The 13,375-nt window shown below is 41.2% G+C and overlaps 1 protein-coding gene across 2 annotated transcripts; it reads right to left on the bottom strand.

The window, feature by feature from the left end:
• Positions 1 to 6,708: 6,708 nt before the first annotated feature.
• Positions 6,709 to 7,613, bottom strand: LOC100671959 (keratin-associated protein 4-2-like). 2 transcript variants are annotated; one of them, XM_064271096.1, is made up of 3 exons: positions 7,160 to 7,613; positions 6,914 to 7,009; positions 6,709 to 6,838 (listed from the first exon to the last, which is right to left on the bottom strand). In XM_064271096.1, exons 1-3 carry the CDS (start codon positions 7,354 to 7,356, stop codon positions 6,709 to 6,711), a joined length of 423 nt encoding a protein of 140 aa, XP_064127166.1. In that variant the 5' UTR covers positions 7,357 to 7,613. The 2 variants fall into 2 exon arrangements, with proteins under 2 accessions (XP_064127166.1, XP_064127165.1); XM_064271095.1 differs by having other exon boundaries at positions 6,709 to 6,868; positions 6,914 to 7,613.
• Positions 7,614 to 13,375: the final 5,762 nt, after the last annotated feature.

Genomic DNA, 13,375 nt, shown 5'->3' with positions numbered 1-13,375 from the left:
GGAGCCTGAGGCTCTGTATTTCTTAAAAAAAAAAAAAAAAAACTTTTTTTTTTTTTTTTTAAGTATTTCTTACAAGTGCCCAAATGATGTAGATGCTGCAGGTACGAGGACTACACTCTGAGACCGGCTTTATTCTGTTCATTCCTTCTGCATTTGGAATTATGTATCTCACTCTCCCCACCTGTATCTTATACCAGGATGGAATCTGGACAGTCGTATTTCTTGTTATACATTTCTTTCAATGAAGAAGCTTTGAGGAAGAAGTGCCCACATCAAGTTACTGCCTTGTTTATAAAACAGTGTGGAGTGGATGAGCTGGGAAAGACATGTTGCAAGTCACTGGGGGTGCAGATGTGATCTAGAATCTCACCCCTGGAAAATTCACAGTTTATTGGAAGGTCACACACACACACACACAATTGTAATACAGTATGGTAAGGCAACATCAAAGGGACTCATGAGTTGGTTCCAACTCACAGTGGCCCTATGTACTACCGAACGAAACACTGCCCTGTCCTGTACCATCCTCACAATCATTGTTATGCTTGAGTCCACTGTTGCAGCCACTGTGTCAATCCATCTCTTTGAGGGCCTTCCTCTTCTTTGTTGACTCTGTTCTTTACCAAGCATGATGTCCTTCCCCAGGGACTGACTCCTCCTAATAACATGTCCATAGTATGTAAAATGTAGTCTCACCATCCTTCCTTCTAAGGAGCATTCCGGTTGTATTTCTTCCAAGGCAGATGAGTTCATTCTTTTGGTAGTCCATGGTATATTCAATATTCTTTGCCAACACCACAATTCAAAGGCATAGATTCTTCTTCGGTCTTCCTTGTTCATTGTCCAGCTTTCACATGCATATGACGCAACTGAAAATACCATGGCTTGGGTCAGGTGAACCTTAGTCTTCAAGGTGACATCTTTGTTTTTCAATGCTTTCAAGAGGTCTTTCGCAGCAGAATTGCCCACTGATTTCTTAACTGCTGCTTCCATGGGTATTGATTGTGGATCCAAGTAAAATGAAATCCTTGACAATTTCAATCTTTTCTCCATTTATCATGATGTTGCCTATTGGTCCAGTTGTGAGAATTTTTGTTTTCTTTGTGTTGAGATATAATCCATACTGAAAGCTGTGGTCTTTGATGTTTATCAGTAAGTGCTTCAAGTCCTTTTCACTTTCAGCAAGCAAGGTTCTGTCGTCTGCATATTGTAGGTTGCTAATGAGTTTTCCTCTAATCCTGATGCCCCATTCTTCTTCATATAGTCCAGCTTCTTGGATTATTTGCTCAGCATACAGATTGAATAAACCAAAAAAAAAAAAAAAAAAACAAGCCCACTGCCATCGAGTTGATTCCAACTCATAGCGACCCTATAGAACAGAATAGAACTGCCCCCATAGAGTTTCCAAGGAGCACCTGGCGGATTTGAACTGCCGACCTCCTGGTTAGCAGTTGTAGCACTTAACCACTACGCCACCAGGGTTTCCACAGATTGAATAGGTATGGTGAAAGGATACAACCCTGATGCATACCTTTCCTGCCTTTAAACCATACAGTATCCCCTTGTTCTGTTTGAACAACTGCCTCTTAACCTGTGTACAGGTCCCTCATGAGCACAATTCAGTGTTCTGGAATTGCATTCTTTGCTATGTTATCTGTAATTTGTTATGACCCACACAGTCCAATGCCTTTGCATAGTCAATAAAACACAGGTAAACATCTTTCTGATATTCTTTGCTTTCAGCCAGGATTCATCTGACATCAGCAATAATATCCCTAGTTCCACGTCCTCTTCTGAATCTGACCTGAATTTCTGGCAGTTCCCTGTTGGTACACTGCTTCAGCTGTTTTTGAATGATCTTCAGCAAAATTTTACTTGCGTGTGATATTAATGATATTGTTTGATAATTTCTGCATTTGGTTGGATCACCTTTCTTGGGAATAGGCATAAATATGAATCTCTTCCAGTCAGTTGGCTAGGTAGCTGTCTTCCATATCTCTTGGCATAGATGAGTGAGCACTTCCAGCACCGCATCTGTTTGTTGAAACATCTCAGTTGATATTCCGTAGATTCCTGGATCCTTGTTTTTTGCCAGTGCCTTCAGTGCAGCTTGGACTTCTTCCTTCAGTACCATTGGTCGCTGATCATGTGCTACCTCTTGAAATGGTTGAACGTCGACCAGTACTTTTTGGTGTGATGACTCTGTGTACTCCGTCCATCTTCTTTTGATGCTTCCTGTGTCATTTAATATTTTCCCCATGGAATCCTTCACTATCGCAACTTGAAACTTGAATTTTTCGTTCAGTTTTCTCAGCTTGAGAAATGCCAAGGGTGTTCTTCCCTTTTGGTTTTCTAACTCCAGCTCTTTGCACATGTCATTATAATACTTTACTTTGACTTCTTGAGCCGCCCTTTGAAATCTTCTGTTCAGCTCTTTTACTTCATCATTTCTTCCTTTTGCTTTAGCTACTCGACATTCAAGAGCAAGTTTCAGAGACTTTCTGACATCCATTTTGGTCTTTTCTTTCTTTCCCATCTTTTTAATAACCTCTTGCTTTCTTCATGTATGATGTTCTTGATGTCATTCCACAACTTCTCTGTTCTTAGGTCATCAGTGTTGAATGCATCAAATCTATTCTTGGGATGGTCTCTAAATTCAGGTGGGATATACTCAAGGTCATACTTTGGCTCATGTCAACTTGTTCTAATTTTCATCAGTTTCAACTTGGACTTGCATAGGACCAATTGATGGTCTGTTTCACAGTTGGCCCCTGGCTTGTTCTGACAAGCTTTTTGTTTAGCTTTTCCATCATCTTTTTCCACAGATGTAGTCAATATGAGTCCTGTGTATTCCATCTGGAGAGGCCCACATGTATAGCTGCCATTTATGTTGGTGAAAAAAGGTATTTGCAATTAAGAATTCGTTGGTCTTGCAAAATTCTATCATGCAATCTCTGGCATCTTTTCTATCACCAAGGTCATATTTTCCAATTACCAATCCTTCTTCTTTGTTTCCAACTTTCATATTCTAATCACCAGTAATTATCAATGCATCCTGATTGCATGTTCGATCAATTTCAGACTGCAGAAGCTGGTAAAAATCTTCAATTTCTTCATCTGTGGCTTTAGTGGTTGGTGCATAAATTTGAATAAGTCATATTAACTGGTCTTCCTTGTAGGTGTATGGGTATTATCCTATCACAACAATGTTGTATTTCAGGATAGATCTTGAAAAGTTCTTTTTGATGATGAGTACATCATTCCTCTTCAAGTTGTCATTCCCAGCACAGTAGACCATATGATCATCTGATTTGAAATGGCCAAAACCAGTGCATTTCAGCTCATTGATGCCTAGAATACCAATGATTGTGCATTCCGTTTCATCTTTGACGATTTCCAATTTTTCTAGATTCATACTTCGTACATTCCAGATTCCGATTATCACTGGATGTTTGCAGCTGTTTCTTCTCATTTTGAGTCACGCCACATCAGCGAATGAAGGTCCCAAAATCTTGACTCCGTCTATGTCATTAAGGTTGACTCTACTTTGAGGAGGCAGCCCTTCCCCAGTTGTCCTGAGTGCCTTCCAACCTGGGGGCTCATCTTCCAGCACTATACTTGACAATGTTCCACTGCTAGTCATAAGATTTTCACTGGCTAATTCTTTTCAGAGTGGACTGCTGGATCCTTCTCCCTAGTCTGTCTTAGTCTGAAAGCTCAGCTGGAACCTGTCCTCCATGGGTGGCCCTACTGGTGTCTGAATACCAGTGGCATAGCTTCCAGCATCACAGCAACACACGAGCCCCCACAGCATGACAAACTGACAGACACATGGGGGAAAGAGACTCGTAATAGCATAATTTAAAAGAATTATGTTTAAAGCAATTAGTCAAGATGACAATTTGGTAGAAGTATATAGATTTATTCCTAAATAGACACCTCTAGTTGCTGTTTTTTATTTACTTTTAGAATTTATTTTGTAACTTAGATAAAATTTGCATACATGAAATGCACAAATCCTAAGTGTACTACTTGATGAGTTTTGATAAATGGATATATGCATGTAATCCCCACAACTGTCAAGATGAAGAATATTCCCATTACACCAGAAAATTCCCACATATCACTTCAGTAAACTCCCCACCACCATAGAGGCAACCACTGTTCTAATGTTTTCTTCAAAATAGACTAGTGTTTGATCTAGAACCTCAAAAAAAAAAAACAGAAATGCACAGTTTGTTTTCTGTCTGGTATCTTTAGCTTGGCATATGTCTGTGAGAACCACCAGTGCTAATGTATGTATCACTAGTTCGTTTAGAATTGTACAAATGAATTACCAAGGCTTTCTTTTAACTATTACCAACCAATTTCACGTTACAGTGACAACCATCCCTGTTTTCCCAGGATGGGGGGGGGAGGGTTCCAGAACATGGAACTTTCAGTGCTAAAATTAGGAAAGTCCCAGGTAGACAGAGATGAGTTGGCCGCCCTATGATGGCATCCTTAAATGTATTAATTAGGTGCATTGATAGACCAAACCCCTTGCAGTATTTTTATCCTATTAATTTGCTTATATATTTTTATTTTATAGGCTGTATTTGTTGAACTAACCCTCCTCTTACAGGTTTCTCTAGAAATGCTGACAAACCAGTTGGAGTGAGTTTAATTAGAGAAATAGGTGGATCTGAACAGTGACAGGAGTAGACCGTGTGATACCCCATCCCTACCCCTTTTGCCAGAAAGATGCCCCCTCCCCAGCTGGTGTGAGTATGGACTGCTAGTGACTCACATTGTTCCCCTGCACTGTTCTCCAGGTAATTGTCCTCAGCTACAGGAGCCACCTCACCTCAAGGATTTTTGCCCCTCCTCTTTGGGGATGGCCTACAGCTAATAATAGTGTGGGAGTACAAAGGCCCAGTCAACTTGCCTCCAGGATGGACATGTATGTGGTGCCATTCGCACTCCAGAACTGCCTATGGGGTCAGCTAAAGATAGAATTCAACTGAAGCCACGTCTTGACTTAGCTTCTTTTGCTACCCTATCCTGCTTTCCTCCATTTGTTGTAGGTTTCTCCTGAGAGCACTGTCTTAACAAATCATTACATAAGAATCCTCGTCTTAGGCTCTGCTTGTAGTGAACCCAATTTAAGACACACAGTTTAAGGTGATACCTGCCTTAAATACAGCCTCCTTTAGGATGGGAGTTAATAGCATGATGAGCCACAGTAGTCATGGAGATGTATCCTATCCTTCATTTATAATGATATATTATCATTATCCCTCATATATAATGAAGAAATACATTGAGAACTGCTAGTCTAAAAACAACTGTGCAAAAATTGTATAAACAGCAAAACATTCAAAAGACATAGTATTTTGGTTGGCATTACACTCATTAAGAGGTAACCATGGCCCACATGGCAACCATTCATACTGTGTGAAGAATGTTTAGAAGGGCGCTGATACTGAGATTTGCAATGATGATGTCTTAGACTGGGTTCTCACAAGAGTAGACCAAGAAACAGAAGTTTGGGAGCAAATAGTTTATTTGGGAGATAATCCCAAGAAGCCTTTTGGAAACTTGAGAAGTGATACCGGGAAGTGGAGGAAAAGAAGCTAATACAGACTGAATTAATGAGCAGACTGGTACAAATATAAGTGGTACAAATATTTAACACACTCAGCTGCTAACTGAAAGGTTGGAGATTCAAGTCCACTCAGGTGTCTTGGAAGAAAGGTCTGGAGATCTGCTTCCCCAAAATATCAGCCACTGAGAACGCTGTGGAGCACAGTTCTACTCTGACATACATGGCTGGTAGCTGGTGGTAATGAGCAGCTTATTCCTGTAGGCAGCTGGGACTCCTTCCCACTGAGGGGTTCTGGAAAATCAATATAACATACCTCTCTTTCTGGAGGGGAAACCCTGGTGGCATAGTGGTTAAGTGCTACGGCTGCTAACCAAGACCGGATGCAGTAGTTCGGATCCACCAGGTGCTCCTTGGAAACTCTATGGGGCAGTTCTACTCTGTTCTGTAGGGTGGCTATGAGTTGGAATCAACTCAATGGCAGTGGGTTTGGTTTTGGTTTTTTTTTCTCTCTGGAGGGGAAGAAGCTAGGGCATTTATCCACAAACTTGCATCCAGTGGTCCAGGACTGTTCCTGAGGCTTTAACTCTCCTACCTTTGCCTGCCCAGAGCTTGCTCCTTCGTCTAGAGAAAATCCTCAGGCAGAGAGTCCCAGGTGCTTGCTGTAAGAAAGCATCTTTCTGTACGACAATGGAGAGTACCGAGCAAATAAAGGTGGGGCACCTGAAGTTATCTGTTACAGTCCACTCTTCCTGCAGAGAAGAACAACAGAACAATTGACAGCTAAAGATGAAAATTCAAGGAGGAAAAATAATGAGACACCATGCACTTCTATTTCTATAATTGGAAGGTTACGATTTATTTAAGAGATAGGAGAAAATTTGTCAGGGAACAAATATTGCAATTGGGGTAATGTGTTAGTTGGCAGATTTCAAGAAAATTCAAATTTTGTGTTAATTTGGGAGAGATAAATTAACTTGGGGGGGCAGTGTGTTTGGAAGCCAAACCCAGTCTAAGAATCAGTAGCACTGAGGTTTTACAATGGCCACACATGATTCAGCTCACAGATGGACTACATCAAGAAGACTGGTTGATGAAGAACAGGAATATGCAGGTCAGAGCGCTCAGCAGCAAGAAACACTAGAGCAGGTTGGATGGCAGCAGGTGGTCTGGCAACATCTGGGGCGGCAACAGGTGGTCTGGCAGCAGACTGGGCGGCAGCAGCTGGAGATGCAGCAGGCGGGCCTGCAGCAGCTGGAACCAAAGCAAGAGGGGCGACAGCAGCTGGATATGCAGCAGCTGGGGTGGCAGCAGCTGCGTTGGCAGCACATGGACTGGCAGCACTGGGGCCTGCAGCAGCTGGACACACAGCAGCTGGGCCTGCAACAAGTGGGCTGGCAACACATGGATTGGCAGCATTGGGGCCTGCAGCAGCTGGACACACAGCAACTGGGCCTGCAGCAGCTGGACACACAGCAACTGGGCCTACAGCAGCTGGACACACAGCAGCTGGGGCGGCAGCAGCTAGAAATGCAACAACTGGGGCGGCAGCAGCTAGAAATGCAACAATTGGGCCTGCAGCAAGTAGGCTGGCAGCACACGGACTGGCAGCACTGTGGCCTGTAGCAGCTGGACACACAGCAGCTAGGGCGGCAGCAGGTGGTCCTGCAGCAGGTGGTCTGGCAGCAGCTGGGGTGGCAGCAAGTCTCCTGGCAGAGATCTTGGCCACAGCCCTGGTCAGAGCAGACGGAGCCACAACAGGTGTTGACCATGGTGTCGGAGGGTGGAGGTTCTGGGTGAGTTTCCAGGAGAGTGAAGTTCTTGAGTTTGGGAATCTCCTCGCCCCATGTCCCCTTTTATACCCTGCCAAGGGCCTGCAGTCGTCAAGTTCAGCTCTCTTCCTTGTTATTGTTTACCTTAATAAATAGGCAATTATCAAATCAGGCAAGTTTGTTTTCCTGGTTACATTTTTCAAGCTGGGTGGAAAACACTGTTTCCTTTTTCCTCACTCACCTCTTCTGTGTCTTTCTTGCTTTACCTTCCTCCAAGAGAGCTGTCACATGACATTCTGTCTCTGTATATATCAGTCTCATTTTGCATAGCACATCATGTCTATACTTGGGTGACAATGCTTCTTATGGGCCCACAATTCTTTTTGGTGACCTGGGAGGGTAAAATTATGTTTTAGTCTGATGGCTCATTCACTGTGGGTCAGGCGGGCAAAGGTTTGAATGTATTACCTGTAAAATGGGATCACTGACATGTGAATCAGAAGATTATTTAGGACATACCCCTCCCCACTGTGAATCATGACCTGTTTTCTAGACTTTTGATGGGAAGTGTTTAAAGGAGGAAAACTAAGTGATAACATTTGATGTTTCTTTTTCTCCAGAAACAAACCTCCAAAACTCAGTTGTAGGACCTCTTGGGGTGGGGGGTGGAGAGTGGAAACCCTGGTGGCGTAGCGGTTAAGTGCTATGGCTGCTAACCAAAAGGTCATCAGTTCGAATCCACCAGGCACTCCTTGGAAATGCTATGGGCAGTTCTACTCTTTCCTATAGAGTCACTGTGAGTCGGAATCGACTCGATGGCAAAGGGTTTCGTTTGGTTTTTTGGTTTGGGGGGAAGTTGGCTGCAGAGATAGCTAGGAGCTCTCCATAAGGTTCAGGTCCCTGAACTCCCTGCTCTGTGGGGCTGATTTTCCTTCCGACTCTGACTTACAGTCCTTCAGGTTTTAACAGGGCATATTGACTCATACCCACTGCTTCCAAGTTTTGCCTGCCAGCCCAAGTTAGGCTGCCAAGTGTCCTTGGCTTTTACTCTAACTCATCCCTGACCGTCTTGCTGTCTCTGTTGAATTGCTGGGCTCTGAAGATGCCCTGTGCCCTTCTGCTTCTTTACTCAAGTGTTGATCAGATTTCACCCTCCAGGTGTTTACCTTCAAGAAAGGAGAAAGAAAACAGACATCTAGATTAAAGGACATCAACCTTTTTTTTTTTTTTTTTTTTCACAATAGGAATGAAGGAAAAGCTTAAATGGTGTAAAAATGCTCAAACAAATGACTAGTGTTTCAGAAAATGAGTTGTGCTGCCAGTATGTGTGTGTGTGTTTCTTGTGGGTTGAGGAAACCAAGGAAAGGAAGAGGACACTTGCTTACTGGAAAATTCTGTCTTTGTATTATTTTATTTCAAATATGTGTTATTTTCCACTTTAAGATGGCCTTCGGGTGTTAGACTAACTTGGACTGGCCTCTCTAAATTCAATCCTGGGCGTCTCAATTTTGTTGAGAGTCTTTCCATTGAATGTGTTCATCAAAATACTTGGAGACCATAAAGTTGGGGGAAAGTGAGCGTGCTGAATGGCAGAATCATGGCTCCAAATGCTTTAGACATCCTTTCAGAAGAGATTAAATCTAAACACATAAAATGTCAGAGCCACTCTTAGACCTAAAAAGTGGTTATTAATGCAGCATGGTGTGTGACATTAAACAAAACCCATTGCCATCAAATCAATTCCAGCTCACAACGTTCATGTAGGACAGAGTAGAGCTGCCCCATAGGGTTTCCAAGGAATGACTGGTGGATTCAAACTGCCAACCTTTTGGTTAGCAGCCAAATCCTTAACTACTGCACCACCGGGACACCGCATGACATTGTGGAGGAGTAAATACATCTAAATTTCTTGGGAGAAACCCACACACCTAACATTGTGTCCATCTTCCACACTTCTTCCCCCTACATAATTTCTGTGTGTGTCATGCATAGAATAAGTTTAAGATTGTGTTTAGACATTTCTCATGATTTCTAGTACTTTAATAGTTGCATTTTTACAGTGAGTTTTTCATCCAACTGAAATTTATTTTGGTTTAGTGAATAAAGTAGTATCTCTCCCTTCTTTCCCCTCTTTCTTTATTCCAGAAGTTACCTACCTGCTGTATGTAGTGCTGTTCTTAGGTGCCATTGGGTCAGTTCCAACACATAGTGACCCAATGTATAACAGAACGAAGTGTTGCCAGGTCCTGTGCCATTGTCATATTAGCAGGTATGTTTGAACCCATTGTTGCAGCTACTGTGTCAGCCCACCTGCCTTAGGGTCTTCCTCTTTTTCACTCACTGTCTACTTGGCCAAGCATTATGTCCTTCTCCAGGGATTGGTCTATCTTGATAATGTGTCCAAAGTAAGTGAGACAAAGTCTCACCACCCTCACTTCTAAGGAGCATTCTGATTGTACTTTTTCCAAGACAGATTTGTTTGTTCTTCTGGCAGCTCATGGTATATTCAGTATTCTTCACCAAGTCCATATTTCAAATGCATTAATTCTTTGCCAGTCTTCTTTTTTCATTGTCCATCTTTTGCATGCATATAAGGTAACTGAAAATACTATAGCTTGGGTCAGATGCACCTTAGTCCTCAAAGTGACTTCTTTCCTTTTTAACAGTTTAAAGAGGTCTTTTGCAGCAGATTTGCCCAATGCAATACATCGTTTGATTTCTTGACTGCTGCTTCCATGGGCATTGATTGCGGAGCCAAGTAAAATCAAATCTTTGACAACTTTAATCTTTTCTCCATTTATCATGATGTTACTCATTGGTTCAGTTATGAGGATTTTTGTTTTCTTTATGTTCACTTTCACCAAGCAACATTGTGTCATCTGCATATCGTACGTTGTTAATGAGTCTTCTTCCAATCCTGCTGCCCTGTTCTTCTTCATATAGTCCAGCTTCTCCAATTATTTGCTCAGTATACAGATTGAATAAGTATAATGAAAGGATACAACACTGGAACACAATGAAGTGTTCTGGAATTCCCAATCTTCACAATGTTAACCATATTTTGTCATGATCCACATAGCCAAATGCTTTGCATAGTCAATAAAACACAGGTAAACATCTCTCCCGTGTTCTCTGCTTTCTGCCAAGATCCATCTAACAACATCAATGATATCCTTTGTTCCACATCCTCTTCTGAATCTGACTTGACTTTCTGGAAGTTTCCTGCTGATGTGTGACTATAGCTATTTTTGAATTACCTTCAGCAAAATTTTGCTTGCATGTGATTCTAATGATACTGTTTGATAATTTCAGCATTCTGTTGAATCACCTCTCTTTAGAATGGGCACAGATATGGATCTCTTCCAGTTGGTTGACCAGGAAGCTGTCTTCCAAATTTCTTGGCATAGTTGAGTAAGTGTTTCCAGTGTTGCATGTGTTTGTTGAAGCATTGGTATTCCATCTATTCCCACAGCCTTGTTTTTCACCAATGCCTTTACTGTATAAAGGACATCCTACCTGAAGAAAGTGAAAGATCATTGAAAAAGAAGGAAAGAAAGAAAGGACCAAAATGGATATCAGAAGAGACTCTGAATCTTGCTTTTGAACATAGAAGAGCTAAAGCAAATGGAAGAAATGATGATGTAAAAGGGCTGAACAGAAAATTTCAAAGGGCAGCTCAAGAAGATAAAGTAAGGTATTATAATGAAATGTGTAAAGACCTGGAGTTAGAAAACCAAAATGGAAGAAAGGACATGTTCAGCATTCTTCAAGATGAGAGATAGAAGAAAAAATTCAAGCCTCAAGTTGCAGTATTAAAGGATTCTATGGGCAAAATATTGAACAATGCAGAAAGCATCAAAAAAAGATGGAAGGAATACACAGAGTCACTGTACCAAAAAAAAAAAAAATTGGTTGATGTTGAACCATTTCAGAAGGTAACATATGACCAATAACCGATGATACTACAGGAGAAAGTCCAAGCTGCAGCTGTCCTATACCATTTTTTAAATAATCCTTTGTTTTTATCCTGATTTTACTCTGCCACTTTCATCTTATAATTAGTTCCTATAGTCTTTTAAGTCTATTTCTGTACGCTATTATTCAACGGCATACCGCACTGAAAGATTTAGAGTGTCTCTACCATGACTTTCGGTTTTAGGAATCCATAAATTTATGACTATTTTTCAATTCCCTTTTACTTGAACTCTTCTTATTCTCCTTTCTTCCTCCTATCATGTTCAGATTTATCTTTTAGAACTTATAATAGTCCTCAGATTTAGTGATGTAAAATAGCATTTTTAAGAGTATTCACTTTTATAGTACACAACAAATGTCCCTTTGAGCTCAGCCAAAAAAAAAAAAAAGATAAATTCAAAATAAAATACCCATCCATAAATGCCCAAAAGATAATTCTATCTGAGATACACAATGACATTGGAAAGTGATATAGAGCTCTTGGAAAATTATTTTTCACTATGTTTATGGTCTCAGGGTAGTGCTAAATCCATCAAAGCCCCCTAAATGTTAGGCATAATTAGGGGGTCTATAAACATAAGTACAACCTGTGTTTTACACTTTTAGCAAACTATTCTTCCTGTTTCATGCGTATCTGCTTTTCAGAATTTAACTGAGATGTAAGCTGATGATTATCAGAAACGTGATATTGTGGTTCCCAGAGGAAAAGTGATTCTCTTGCAAGTAAAACCTCAAATATTAGAAACCTTTTGTCCAAGAAGAACATAGATTGTTTTATGATGTGAGTTTTCAAAAGCCTTAATGAACCAAGAGATAAAGAAAATAAAGACGCATTTACCCAATCTAAGAATACTAGAAAACAGCATGTCTCACAGCTGAAAAGTGGCACTGTTCGCCCACAAGTAAGAACCCGCAATAATTTTATTTTTTTTAGAAATCCAAATTTGAAACAGTTCAAATGTCTTTTAACAGATGAACAGTTAAACCAATCAAACTTTGGCACATCCGTACCATGGGATACTACTTGGCACGGTACGGATGCAAGCCACAATCTGGATGCATCTCAAGGGAATTCTGCTGAGACAAAAAAGCCTGTCACAAAAAAAAATTACATACTATTTGTGAAAGAACAAAATTATTGAGGTAGAGAACAGATTAGTGATTGCCAGCGTTAGAGATGAGGTGGGGGCCGCTATAAAAATTTACTCCAAGGGAGCTTGATGGAGATGGAACAGTTCTGTACCTTGATTATGGTGGTGGCTACATAAATCCACGCACACGCAGTTGCATAGAAATACCAGTGTTGGGTTACCCAATAAACAAGGTAAGCATGGGCTTACTTGTGCTTACTTACTAATTTAAGATGAACAATTTCGCATTTTTTTCACCACATCAAAGATTCTGTTTCTAGCTATGGCTGGCATCTGTCTCTCTCCCAGCCCCACAGCACCTTCCTACAGAATCAAATCCTCTTTTCAAATTTACAATCCCTGACAGGAATGGAGTACCCAGTGAGCAAAGTAAGCACAGGTTTACTTGTGCTTACTTATTAATCTGAAGTGAAGTTTCACGTGTTTTTCACCACATCTTTGAAATTGTTCACTATAGCTTAGTAGCTAAGTAAGCCCGTGCTTACCTTGTTTATTGGGTGATCTGTCCCTGAGAACTCTACACACACACACACAGACGCACACACACATAAATGAGTGTGTGCAAAACTGGTAAAATCTGCAGAAGCACTGGACTGTACCAGTGTCCATCTCTGGGTTTTGATACAGTCTCTGGTTAAGCACTCAGCTGCTAACCAAAACATCCACGGTTTGGACCCACCACCTGCTCTCGCTGGAGAAAGATGTGGCAGTCTCCTTTCACAAAGTTTACAGGCTTGGAAACCCTATGAAGCAGTTTTAACTCTTTTTTATAGGGTCAGTATGAGTCGGAATCGGCTCGACAGCCATGGGTTTGGTTTTATAGTTACGGAAGATATTAATAACTCTTTTTTATAGGGTCAGTATGAGTCGGAATCGGCTCGACAGCCATGGGT

Source organism: Loxodonta africana, chromosome 18, assembly GCF_030014295.1.
Source record: "Loxodonta africana isolate mLoxAfr1 chromosome 18, mLoxAfr1.hap2, whole genome shotgun sequence".
In the NCBI taxonomy this organism is placed as follows: domain Eukaryota; kingdom Metazoa; phylum Chordata; class Mammalia; order Proboscidea; family Elephantidae; genus Loxodonta; species Loxodonta africana.
The sequence above is the reverse complement of the archived record's forward strand: the minus strand, read 5'-3'. Positions and strand labels throughout refer to the sequence as shown.

Excerpts from the sequence above, each read along its gene's own strand:
- LOC100671959 (XM_064271095.1), bottom strand. The coding sequence starts at position 7,356 with ATGGTCAACACCTGTTGTGGCTCCGTCTGCTCTGACCAGGGCTGTGGC. Across the intron at positions 6,869-6,913 it reads CCCCAGTGCTGCCAGTCCAT|CTGCTGTCGCCCCTCTTGCT; the intron begins GTGCTGCCAACG and ends CTGCATATCCAG.